Source organism: Crocodylus porosus, unplaced genomic scaffold (assembly GCF_001723895.1).
Source record: "Crocodylus porosus isolate Cpor-Errol unplaced genomic scaffold, CroPor_comp1, whole genome shotgun sequence".
NCBI lineage: Eukaryota > Metazoa > Chordata > Crocodylia > Crocodylidae > Crocodylus > Crocodylus porosus.
In genome coordinates this window covers 162,518,469-162,531,572 of record NW_017728886.1, presented here as the reverse complement: position 1 = coordinate 162,531,572, position 13,104 = coordinate 162,518,469, and the positions used below count along the sequence as shown (strand labels likewise).

The following is a 13,104-nucleotide window of genomic DNA, read 5'->3' as shown; positions in this document are numbered from 1 at the left end:
AACACTGAATATGCTTGCTAGCTTTGAAAAAAAAAGTTCCTTCTATCAATCTTGGTAAGTCTTTGGCCAAAATGACATCCTGTGGCAGTGGGTTCCACAATCTACTTGTTTATTGCATGATATTTCTTTTCACTGGTTTTGAATTTGTCACCTTTCAATATCATCAGATGTTTTTTGTTTTGGTGCCATAAGACAGCAAGACCAGAAGTTTCTACTTTCATCTCCTTTCTAAAGTTAACAATCAGTCATTTAGACCTCTCTTCATTTCAGATTTTCCATGTAATCGTTCCTGTTTGCCATCTCTGAATCCTTCTCATTTGTTTTTAAACTTTAGGAAATTAAACAAAAGTTGCTTTGAAAACTGGGTTTAAGCTCAGATTTTGTTTCAAATACTCAGAATTGTAAGTCTCTAAAATAATCCTTTTTATTGTGAATGTCACCCTTAATTCTGCTCATTCTAATCAGCCATCTGCCGACATCTATGTAGGCAGTTTTTTTTCTGTTTCATTATCAGCTTTCTATTTAACTGAGTTGCTTCACCTTTATTTGCTCTGACATCTATTCCTTTTAGTTGAGAGATGCTCATTATTTTTGCTTGTATTTGATCACATGCCATGCAAATGAAAATTTAAAGATAATTTTAAACATGTACCTTTTATGCAAATACTGGAACAGGCTTATTGAATAACAGGATTTTTTTAGCTTATAGAGACATTCAAATGCAAAGTGTGAACTGCTGATAAGGAAAACAAATTATGAAGATATTTGTCTAACTTTTTTGTACATTTTGAGTTGTGGACAGTAACAGATAAGAAGTACTGATAAACAGTATGGAAAAGAGCTATAAAACACAGAATAACCTCCCTGACATCTGCAAGTGTTGACCTTATGAGCAACACAGTGGCCCAAATATTTGCCTTGTAACCATTTCTGAGAATGTAGGTATACTCTACAAAAACACTAGTTAAAATTAACGACAGGAGAATGCTGCATAGTAACTGACATATTAACAAAACTCACCAGCACTCTTTTGAATAAAGGAGAAACACCTGCTACAATTCACCCTTTACAACTAAAGGTTACCAGACTTTTTAGTTAGATTTTATCCAAGGGCACTAAACAGTATTTCTTTCATACCTCCTAAGACAGACTGTTTAGTGTGCAACAATTATATCCTTGTACTAGGTGACAGATGTGGGACTGAAGGGAAAAAAAGCATCGTACCTTTAAGGTTATTGCACCTGTTATAAAACCTGTTTAAGCCCCACTTTGTTGCTAGGAAAAAAATAAGCTCTCTACCTTGTGTCACTAAGGAAACTAACAGTCACAGCTATGAGTACAAAACCTCTTTAAACATCATGACCTTTAACAGTGCTTATCTTGCTAGACATATAATATGGGACAGTACTTACATCTGGACCCAGTTTCTCCAGCAGATGATGAAAAAAATTATCAAGCTCCTTCCCCTCTATGTAACCATTATCTAAACACAATTAAAACATATTGCTCATCAGATATTATTACCGATGTAATAATTACATTATTACAAATTCAGAAAATGACAACTTTGGTGAGAAAATCATCTCTGTGTTTAGGGGAACTGTGTCAAACAGGTGCAGTGTTCTCTGTTCATAAAAAGATGTATCCACACAAGTACATGAAAAGGCAAGATACACCTTGTCTAAAGTTGGAAGGTCCTGCTGTGAATTCACATCCTTTCATGTAATACTTACTTTGGACTTTCTGTATCCTTAACACCAGACCTGAACCAAAAATGTAAAGGAGGGGCAGCAGGAGATATTAGGGGACATGTTCTTCATTAACATTTGTGCTCTGACTGCCTTCTCTGTAAGGCAAAGTCTGCTAAAAAGAGTTTTACTTTTATAGATCAAATCCACCCTGTAAAACATGGGATTTCCAGGAAGGTCTGATTCAGCTGCTTGGCGCTGAGCGTCTCAATAGCAGCTGCTCAGGGAAAGCTTGGTTAGAGAAAAATCATCTTTGCTGTGAAATATTTAGCCTGTTTGCCATCGTGCAGTGGCAAGGGCATCAGACTGCTTGTGGGACATCCGGAAAGTTACACAGCAACTTCCAAAGGACATCACAAGACAAAGAGATGCATCAAGACCCTGATGCAAGTCACACCTGCTAGGGTAGACAGAAAAAGGCTAACACCAAGAGCACACACAATGCCACGGTGACCTGGTGAGCTCTTTCCCTGCCCTACAGTCCCCAACTTTGCCTGTCACGCGCAGCATGGGTGTAAAAAAGGGCACTGCACACACATCTCCATACATTCATAAACCAGGGCAGGGGGAGGGGGGTCTCAAGAGGTCTGGCAATCCAACCCCTGCTCAAGGCAGGATCATCCCTGACGAAACCATCCCAGTCAACTATCTGAGCGGCTCTTGAAAACTTCCCTGGGACACCTTCGCCTCGCAGGTAGGGACACACACACACTGACCCCGGAGAGCAGGCACCCCTGTCCATGCACAGCCCCCCAGCCCCGGGCGAGGCGGGGACCGACCCAGCTCTCACCGTCCTCGTCGAAGCGCTGCCAGATGTGCAGGAAGGCAGCGGCGTCCAGCTGCTGCAGCCGGCCGCTGTCCATGGTGCTGGGCAGAGCCGCCGGGACCCGCCGCGCTCCTGCTCCCGCCGCCCGCAGGTGCGAGGGGCCGGGCTAGCGAGGGGCTCCGCCGCCAAGCCCCTGCCCCTTCTGCGGGGCTGCACCCTATCAGGGCCCGAGCTGCCCTCCCTCCCCGCCCAGGGCACACGCCAAGCCTTCCCCGACACCAACTGGGCTTGAAACCTGCTGGGCTCTGCCTCACCTCGCCCTCTACTGCTGACTGGCATGGGGAGGGAGGGAGGCGGCAAGCCCACCCAGCAATTCCCCCCGCCCCCCTTGAAACTTTTTCTCTCTGCAAGTCGAAGAGCTGCCCCAGTCCTGGGGTCTGTGTCCAGCGGGGTGGAAAAGGACCACTGATTAGGATAAGATGATAGGGCAACACAGCAAAAGGACAGTATGATGGTAGCACAGGGAAGCCATCATACCCAGGCTAGCATAAATTGAGCCTGCACAGGTGACAACAGCAGGGACTAGGTGATGGCACAAGCTTCTGCACAGCAGCTGGGCAACTAGAGTAGAAGTCCACTAGGACCCTGGGGTAAGTTCCCTGGTTAGTAGCCAGTGCTGATGGTTGTGATACCCTACCTTATCTCTACTATTCTTGTTATCTGAGCTGGCTCTAGCACAGGTGTGCTTGCCATGCTCGAATCTCACTATGATCAACAACAACAGCAGTCACAAGACAGGTTGGTAGAGATCTCTGTCTCTCTCTCTGTATATATTTACATGTGTGTGTGTTTTGCAAAAGAAAAAACCCCCATGATCAACAGGTTTTTCCAAGGTGAGGCCTGTCTAATGTGCTCTGGGCAGACTGACCCCTGCAAGTTTCCCAAATGGAGGAAACTCAACAGCACAATTTTGTGGTAATAGGGGACTGTGTTGTGCTTTCCCCCTGGCTTATTCCTTCAGCCTTTTGACTAGGAGCAAGCATGACTAGGGGACATCAAACTCCAATGGTTTGGGGGTTAGCGCCTGCATGTAGGATGCCTGCCATGGATTTGGGGAGTTTCTGAAATCCCAGACTGATGGGTCTGGGAAGGGGGAGACTTGCCCAGCGGTAGAGCCACACAGTCTTGAATGACTGAGCTCAGCACAGTTGATTTGGAATTTAGAACTAATTCAGCCTTAAGCCAATAACTACCTCAATAAAACCAGCCCCCTAAACAAGTGTTAAGTACCTTGAATCCTAGTGTGATCTCAGTGCTGTTGATGATCTCAGTTGGCAGAGACTGCACAAGGGCCAGTAGGAGACCTTAGTATGGTCGACCCTGCCACATATTTATTTTAAGGTGCAATGGAAGCAAACCACAAAATTATTACACACATTTTGTATAATAATTTTGTAGCTGTCTTTATGTTTTATGATGCCATTAATTGCCTGATTGTGTGGCCAGGTTACACTTTAAGACATGATTACTTTAACAGCTGCCAGGGGCCCATTTTCATTGCAAAATGAAATTAAGGTAGAACGAATGCTGAGAATGAAAGAAGTCCACAGTCAAGACCAGTAAAAATTGGTGCCTAAAATTAGGCTGTGATCCAAAGGAAAACAAGGGAAAGGCTCCCATTGACTTCAGTCAGCTTTAGACCAAAGTCCTAAATCCATATTTAGGGGAGTAGTTAAGGATTAGGTTTCCCACTGCAGAAGCTCACCATACACCAATTCCCTCTGATTTAATGTATAGCTAGACATGATGCACTGTTGGATGCCAAACACTTTAGGAAATCTTGCCTGCCATCTAAGGAAGTGCTAAGTACAGGACGCTCATGCTGGGTGCTCAGTTTTGAAACTCCTGACTCATTTCCTAGGAAATGCTGCAGTTCAGATAGAGAACACTGTGTCTGTACAGCACATGCTTTTAGGGGATCATACCTATGACTTCCTGACCTTTTAAATAATTAGAGGGGAGTGAGGGGGAGAGACCAAAAAAAATTTGGTTACTTTAAGTAAGTCTGTAAAGGGAAATGTAGCTACCCAAGAGTTGAGGCTTTTATTTAGCAGCAGGAGAGCTGTTTTATTACAGCTATGCCCTAGTCAAGTGATTGTGGTTGCCATTGTATTCCAGACAAAAGGGTTTTGAAATGCTAAATGTGGTGTCTAGGCTGAAAGCCACCTCCACATGTAAAGACCTCAGCCAAAGTTACTCAGCATAAAGCAGGAGCATGGGCAATAGGTGCATTAGCTGAAAAGGCAGACAGTTGCATCAGGTAGTCTCAGCTTGGAGGTAGATTCCAATCCAGTTTCTCTCACCAGCAGGACTGGAAGCTTCATTGATTTCTATAGGATCACACCTCTGGGGAAGGCTTCCTTTGCCTTCCCTACTGTCACAAAAGTGGGGTATTTCATTATCTGTGCATGGTTCCCTTAGTAGCCTCCTGGTCCTCTCTTGCCTCCATTAGGCTCATATTTCTGACCGTGACTGCTCCTGAACATCCCCTTCAGGTCCATTGTAAATTATCCATAAAGTTTCCCTGGGTGATGACTGCAGAGTGGCAGTCCCCTTGGGTGTGCTTGGTCCTACCTTGCAGGTCCTAAGCTCTGTAAAACATGTAAAGAGAAGTTCTATGAACTTAGAGGAATGACACAGTGGGGAGGAAGTCATTCCTTCTCTTGTTCATGCAGCCCTGCCATGATCCCAGACCTGTCTACCCCCACAAAAGGGTGACACAGGCCCTAATCAGGTCACTGACTTACTGTATTTACTTGAATCCAAGACAAGGGTTTTTCCCCATTTAGCTTGGGGGAAAAAGTCCTCTCATCCTGGATTCAAATATAATACAGCAAGGGGGTAGGTAGCTGCTTTGGCTGCAGCTCTGGCTCTGACCCCACCTGGGACTAGGGCTGGAGCTGCAGTTGCTCCCTGTCCCTCTGCTGCCTCCATTTATCCCCCTACTGCCTCTGCCTCCCTTTCTGCATCCCTGTTGCTGCCTCTGTCCTCTCCTCTGCCCCCTCCTCTGCCCCACCCCAGCCAACCCCCATAACTCCCATCCCAGTAGCTGGGCTGAGCTGGAAACAGAGCAAACACATGTTCCATGTCCTAGGCTGGAACAGAAGAAGAGCCTGCCAGAGCCAGAGCAAAAGTGGTGCTGGGGGTGGGTGGGGTGGGGGAGAGGTGAGGCAGGCAGGAGTAGATGAGGAGGCAGAAGTGGCTGCGGGGACTGACAGGGGAAGGTGCTGGAGGGGAGCAAGGAGCAGGGGTCAAGCTGCTTGACCCTCCTACCTAGCCCCCAAACTCCTCTGTCACCACCTCCCTCCCCAATGCCTACCCCCCTACTGCCTCTCCACTACCTGCCTCCCTGAAGGATGGAAACAGGCTTTTTCTCTGTGGCTGTAAGGGACAGGATTAGGAGCAGTGGCCTCAACCTTCAGCAGGGGAAGGAGGAACTTTCTGACTGTCAAGTTGGTCCAGCATTGGAACAGGCTACCTAGAAAAATGGTGGGATCTCCAGTCTTGAAAGTTTCCAAGAGCAGATTAGACAGACACTTGGCTAGGATGGTTTAGTCAGGAATGATTCTGCTTTGAGCAGGTGGCTGAAATAGATGACATTGTGAGACCTGCTTCCAGCCCAACTTTCCCAGGATCCTATGATTTGTATTGCTATTTATAAGTCAACTTTTCAAAGTTTGTCTTTTTCCGTAATCATTTACTGACACCCATTTTGAATGATGTAGGACAGGGCTGTCTCCCTGGTGGCTTGTGAGGCATGTGCAGCCCAAGAGGGCATAATCTGTGGCCCCCAGGCTCCTACCTGGCCACTACTCCAGCTGCAACAGCAGCAGGAGGGTGGGGAAACAACAGGGGAGGGAGGGGCTGTTCACACATCTACCCCAACAAACAGGGTGGGGGTGGGGGAAGAAAGGGGAGCATGGCTCATGCTAATGTGCAGTTCCAGGCTTCCTACAAGAGGATATCCCTGATGTAGAACAACTTTGGTATTCGTAAGCTCCTTTTAAGTTAACCTAAATAAACATATGGCAGTACTAAAATACTCTTTTATAAGCCTTGTGGGAAGTGCCTATAGAATGCAATTGGGATGAAGTCCATGAAGTTTGATGGAAATTTGACCAACCTGATTCAGGCTTTCCTTGTTTGCTAGTCCATCCCATTGCCTGAGCTGCCATTGCCCAATGGCAAAGCTTTTATTATCACCCCTAACTGCTAGTTCCCACTTCATGTCCAACATTTCTGCCTTCCTCCTTATTATTGCCTGACACAGAGATGCACGTGGGTGGAACCCTCAGCTGGCATCTTACACTTACAAGCCAGAGAAGGGAAAGTTTGGTGCATGGGCCACCCTGCAGAGAGAGAAGAGGCAGGTAGAACCTGCATGACCAGCTTCTTTGTACTTCAAAGCCAAGAATGTGCCAGCATACAGCAGTGGAGGGAAATACCATTGTCCCATCCCGGTTAATGTGAGAGGAAATGGAGCTGTAATTGAGCACATCCTCCCTGCTGGAGGCACGGAGAAGAATTGCTGCTTCAGACCCCTCTTCCTTTCTTATGCCAGAGACATTCTGGTGCCAGATCCTCAATAGAGAATGGGTGGATGTATGCATGATTTAATACCAACAGAGCCAGTGCTTGCTCTGTGTACTGCTGTTTCTTATCCATCTCCCACTGAACATGATATCAATAGCAGCAGGTCTTCTAGTCCATGCATTAGCATCAGCATGGAGGGAGCACCATCATCACAACATCACGTACAGTGTTGCCTTAAGGGAGTAGTGACATGCCCTTGATTACTATCGCCCCTTCCCAAGCCCTTAAGTGGCTGGTCATACAACTTGCCTCTAAATACATCCATTATGACAGTTCTAAGAGCACGTGTGTCTGCACTTCAGAGAATAGATTAGAGAAATTAAATACATGAAATGAGAACCAAAATGCTTGGAAGTGTAAGCACATCCTAACCAGTGGTGCAGTACCACTGGAAGGGATTTCATTGTCTTAGCAGTGTTCCAAAACAGCTGTTGGGAACAGTTTTCTGGCAGCAGGCCAGAGTGACCCAGCTTGAATTGAGACTGGCCAACCCTGGGGCCCAGGTGCCGCTGCTGCCACCCTTCCTGTCAACCAGGCCAGTGAGTGCAGCCCACCACTGTCAAATGCTGCTGATGCCCCATGACTCCAGACCAGATCTGATGGCTTTGCAGGACAAATCTGAGCTGCAGGCCATATGTGATCAACCCCTGTCTTAAAGCATACTGGTAATTGGTTACGTGGTTAAAACATTTTTGAACAAGAAAGAAAGAGGCATCCCTCACAATCAAGGATTATTCTGTGAAACAAGTTCAGTGGTTTTATGGCCTGATCCAAAGCCCACTGAAGTCACTGGGAATCTTTGGAACAACATAAGTTGGCTTGGCATCAGTCAGTTGGTTCAGGTATCAGTGGCTAATCATCTACATTACAAACCGCACCACCCTCACTGACAGCATCAGTCAGAAAGGGTATGATTGGATACACAGTTTAAATTACTACATTTGCTTGCATAACAGATGTTCCAAAGTAAAACCCACACCTTAGTTTAAGAAACCAGAATGTAGAAAGAAAGATTTTTTGAGTAACAGCTGACAGTATAGTGTAAGTGTCCAGGAAGTGTGGCATCTCAGGAGACAGTTTGAGTGAGGCAGCAGGAACTTCCTGGTGTGGCAGGACAGCAACAAGACTAGTCCCAGAACCTTCCAGGGCCACTAGTAAGACTGATATTTGTTCACGGGAAATAGTTCTTTATATACATTTCTGTAAATAACACAGTGTTGTTTCCATATCACAAACCTAATCAAGATACTACAGGCTGCATGCAGCAGCTCACTCACGCAGCTCAATGGCTTTTCAGTCAAAAGCTACTGTATCACTACTGGGTATATGTGGAGGAGCTGTACTGATGCCCAGTGCATCCACAGGTTGTGGATATGACCTTCAGGGAAGGGTAGTTGTGAAATAAGCAGGAGTAAGTCTGACAAATAAGCAGTCATGGACCAAGCAGTGGTGGTACCACCAGGATGTGGTAAGGACAGCAGATGGCAATGGTTTCCTTCCTGAAAAGCCACATATATCTTTTGATGGTGCTGTGACATGGCGAGTACAGGTTGCCACTATAATAAACCTGCCTAATCCCCAGCCATGGGTTTAGAAGTTCTCAATGGCAGAGAAGGCAGATGTTAGAATCTCAATGGCTGTGAAGGCAGATAAATCCTTCAGCGGAATGAGATCCTCAGTTGTCTTGGTCTCCTTGCCATTTGATCAAAGTCTTGTTCTGTCAAGAGCTGTGTGGAAGCTGATCTGTAGCAGATTTTCCATGATAAAAGAAGTCATGCACAGGGGTCTTCTGTGAAAACAGCTTTTCCAGCACATTCCTCAAACCCTTTGGCAACCAGCTAATGGCAATGGGAACAGAATTGTGAGGTCTGGAAGCTCCTTGTTATGAACTGGCACAAAGGCAGCAGTTACAAGAAGGTCATCTACCACTTGGATGAGATGAGTGCAATTCAGCAGCTGTAACTGAGTGAGTAGCCCTCTTCAGGATCTGCTCTGCTCACTCCACATGGGGACGGAGCTAGAAAAGGTGCCCTAAACCTAGCCTGTCTACCTTGTTCCTGACTGGATAACCACACCCAGTAGGATCACCTTTACCATGGTTGAAAACACCAGTGAAGATGCATCATCATTTTCGATACCTGGTGAGTGGGAGATGGAAAGCTCAAAGAACATAGAGGCAGCTATACCTTCTTCTGGAAGGGTAAACAGGAAGGAGAATGCTGACTTCATGGAGTTGTTTTTGCCATTAAGAATGAACTCATAAACCAACTCAGTGAGTTCCCTATTGGAACAAGTACCTTATGAATCTCTGTCTGAAACTAACAGAGAGCCAATATGCCACTGTCATTAGGGCATATGCCCTGACTCTTGACACTGCTGATGAAACCAAAGAGGAATTCTATGCCAACCCTGACCAAATCCTTTCTGACATTTTGGAGGGAGACAGACTTATTTTTCTTCATGATTTCAACACCAGAATTGGAAGGGACTCTAACCTTTGATAGAGAACCATCAGCAAGGAAGGAGTAGGAAAGGTCAACGCCAGTGCTATCCTCCTCTTGCATGGAACATGGACTCACCATCACCAACACCTTGTTCCACCAGAAAAATGACATCATAGCAACCCCCATGATCTAAGCATTGACACCTGATTGACTATGTCATTGTCCATGCCTGGGATTGCAAAGATGCCCACATTACCTGAGCTATGCTAGAGGCAGATGAGTGTTGGACTGATCACCTTGGAAGCTGTCTCTCACAGAAGGCTGACATCGATGAAGAAATTCAACATCGCCTCAAATATGCAAGTACAGCCTTTGGATGCCTGAAGAAATAGGTGTTAGAATATTGCAATGTCAGATCCAAAACCAAGCTCCTGGTTTATCAAGAAGTCACGATCCCTACCTTGCTATATGCAGCTGAGGCATGGACAACACAAAAGTGCCATCTAAAGTTGTTGGAAAAGTAGTATCAATGCTGTCTGTGGAAGATACTCCAAATCCAGTAAGAAGACAGACACACCAATGTTAAAATCCTTTAGCAAGCAAACACAACTTGTCATAAGGATGGTAGACTCCAGACTCTTGGACCAAGTTTTATTCTCCCAGCTCAGCTAAGGCGTATGCTCAAGAGGAGAGCAGAGAAAGCACTTCAAGGATGTTCTCAAGGCCAACTTAAAAAAATGCAACATCAATGTCAACTCATGGAAGGCTATTGCCCAGAACTGCCCCAAATGGAGGAGGAGTCTGTTGTAAGGATTCAGTATTTTGAAATCTCACAACAACAATAGTAGATGGAAAAGTGGGAGCAGCAGACCAAATCAAGAAACCAGCATCACCCACCCCACATAGAAACACATGTCTGGCTGTAGCAGAGTCTATCAATCCTTGATAGGCCTCATCAGCCATCTTCAGACACACAGATAAGACAATCATGGAAGACAATGATCCTTGACTGCAAGGGATTGCAAAAAAGAAGACTACATCACCAGTGACTATGAGAAGGTTAAACACAGTACTCCACTCCTGTTCTTTGCAGCCCCAGAGGCAAGTGGCAGCCATCTTGGCAGCCATATGCTATATGTATCTGTTTGCATTATTCCACCCTGCTTCTATTCAAGCAAAGAAAAATCACCTCCCTGCTTAAGCTATGCACCCCAATTTTGAAGGGCTGATTTTTTTGGGGAAAGGTGCATGCAGTATATGAGTAAATACAGTAACCCATTTCCCACAGAGTTGGTGGTCCATCTGGCTCTGAGTTCAGGACTATTACCAAGGGAGTGTGAGGATGCTGGTCATCCTGCTGTACCCACTCATTAGTTAAAAATATGACACCAGTCTCCTCAACTGTTAACCATGTCCACCGTCCATCTCTTTTTACAAGAAACATGACTGGGACTTCTTGAACCCCAGACAAAATCATCATTAAATAGAAAAAGAATACCATAACACTGGAAAGGCTGAGATGCTAATGGAATGACCAGCAATAGTTTGGAGATGATATTCCACATTTCCTTAAGCTCTCTAATAGCATGGGACACTATATAAAAATCCTTGCAAAAACTGAGGTGGTTAACCTCAATCCAGATGATGCTGAAGCAACATACATCTGTTAAACAGTGACATCAACTGTTAAACACTGCTTATCATGTAAGGTGCAATTGGTGCAGTCTGCACTACAAGGCATGGAGTCTTGTAAGAGTCTGAAATCTTTTCTCATGGTGAGCACCTGTTTACCTGCAACCAGAGTGGTCTCACAGATTTGAATGGAGGCATCTTCTGGACTGATTTCCTTTTCAGTGCAAAGATTATCAGAATGTGGCCGGCCCATAATTTCTAAAGTTATATGTGCATGGAGGGGCAAGTGTAACTTTCCTCTTAACGATGAGCTAGTGTAACTTGGGTGGTCACTAGGGAATACTGTGGGGCAAAAAGGATGACTCCTCTCTATAAATGATTGAACAAAATTTGAGCTATTTCATCAATACAATTCCAGCCTAACAGAATTGGGTGAATTCTATGAGCAAGGGAAGTACGTGAGAAGCCATGGTTACCAACCTTCATGTCCTCTGACCTTACTGCTGCTCCAGCCCCAATGTGCTGGTATTCAGGAAAGGGGAACCATCACACATTATTTTGACGTCTTGCTTTAAGTGCGACACAGAACAACTTTAGAGGTTCTAATGTGTGTTTGGCTCAAAGAGGAAGAGGCTCACACCAGATTTTTCTTCAGAGCACAGTAGCTTTAAAATGTATATTGAAAGATGGATTTACTAGAGTTAGTATGAAAATAACAAACAAATCCATCTGCTGTGTATTTACTTAGCAGAATCAAGGTACTTTTTCTTTTTTTGAGAAATTAAATAAAGCCAGGGATTAAAGGTCTGTGATATATGAAACATAACTGGGATTATTTTAGATTAAAATAGTGCTCCCATAAACCCTTCTTGTACAATGCCATAATCTTAAAACAAAAAGATTTTCTCCAGTCTCTGCATTATACAAAAGCTGTGGAGTAAGATTGCAAACTGATTGTTATTAAAACTACACCCAGAAGAATGGAGCTGAAATAACACATTTCTTTTCATTGTATCATTCATTTTCAAAGGTAAGTATTTTGAATTTTACACAGCTTTTGTCTCCCCTTCTTATTCAGAAATGGCTGTAAAGATAAATTAATAATAGTTGGCAGGATGAGATTTTTTTTCCATTAAGGCTTCAGAAAGGCAGACTGCTAGTTCAGATGTTTGCTTATTGGTTTATTTTCAGATTAATGCAATTAAATGTCTAAGCACAAGAAATGCTTTTTTGGTCCTTATGTAGGTTTGGGTAAATTCTCAGAAATCATTCTAATATTATAAAAGCCTAAGTCTATCTGTCTGTTGATCTGTCTGTCTGTAATGCTTTTTCACTCTCTGATTGGCTGTCTCAGCAGCCAATCAGAGTCCCCTACAGACAGGGACAGACAGTGGAGCGCTGCCATGACAGTGGCGACTGAGGGGCCAGAGGGGAAAGGGGCGAGGCAAGGGGAGGGGAGCTCCCCTGGCCTTGCCCCCCTCCCCTGCTCCTTGGAGGCAGAAGGGGATGATAGGGATCAGAGTGCCGCCATAATGGAGGTGATGGAGCAAAGGGCAAGGCCAGCAGTGCTGGCCTCACCCCTCTGGGTCTGCTCTTTCAAGCTGGGGCCAGTGCCCGCCCCCAACAGCTGGCAGAGAGGGGATGGGCAGGGAACAGGGGAGGGAGGGAGCAGGAAGGGGAGTGGGGGTTACTGGTGCCTGCACCCTGCTGCAACCATGACTGCAGCCCTGGCCCCAGCCCAAAGTGGCAGAGGGGAGGCAGGGAGTGGCCCTGACTCCAGCCCAAAGCAGCAGGGGGAGTGGGGGAATGGCTCATCCCCAGCCTGAAGCAAAAGGGGGCAGGTGGGGAGCAGCCCAGGCCC

The 13,104-nt window shown here is 45.5% G+C and overlaps 1 protein-coding gene across 1 annotated transcript in view; it reads right to left on the bottom strand.

The window, feature by feature from the left end:
• SCGN (secretagogin, EF-hand calcium binding protein) overlaps positions 1–2,654 on the bottom strand; it is a 45,753-nt gene extending 43,099 nt beyond the window's left edge. Inside the window, exons 1-2 of the mRNA XM_019544468.1 lie at positions 2,539–2,654; positions 1,413–1,483 (exon numbers count right to left, since the gene is read on the bottom strand). Of these exons, the coding sequence (XP_019400013.1) occupies positions 1,413–1,483; positions 2,539–2,611 (144 nt within the window). The 5' untranslated portion in view covers positions 2,612–2,654. The remainder of the gene's footprint in view (positions 1–1,412; positions 1,484–2,538) is intronic.
• Between the last annotated feature and the right edge of the window lie 10,450 nt (positions 2,655–13,104).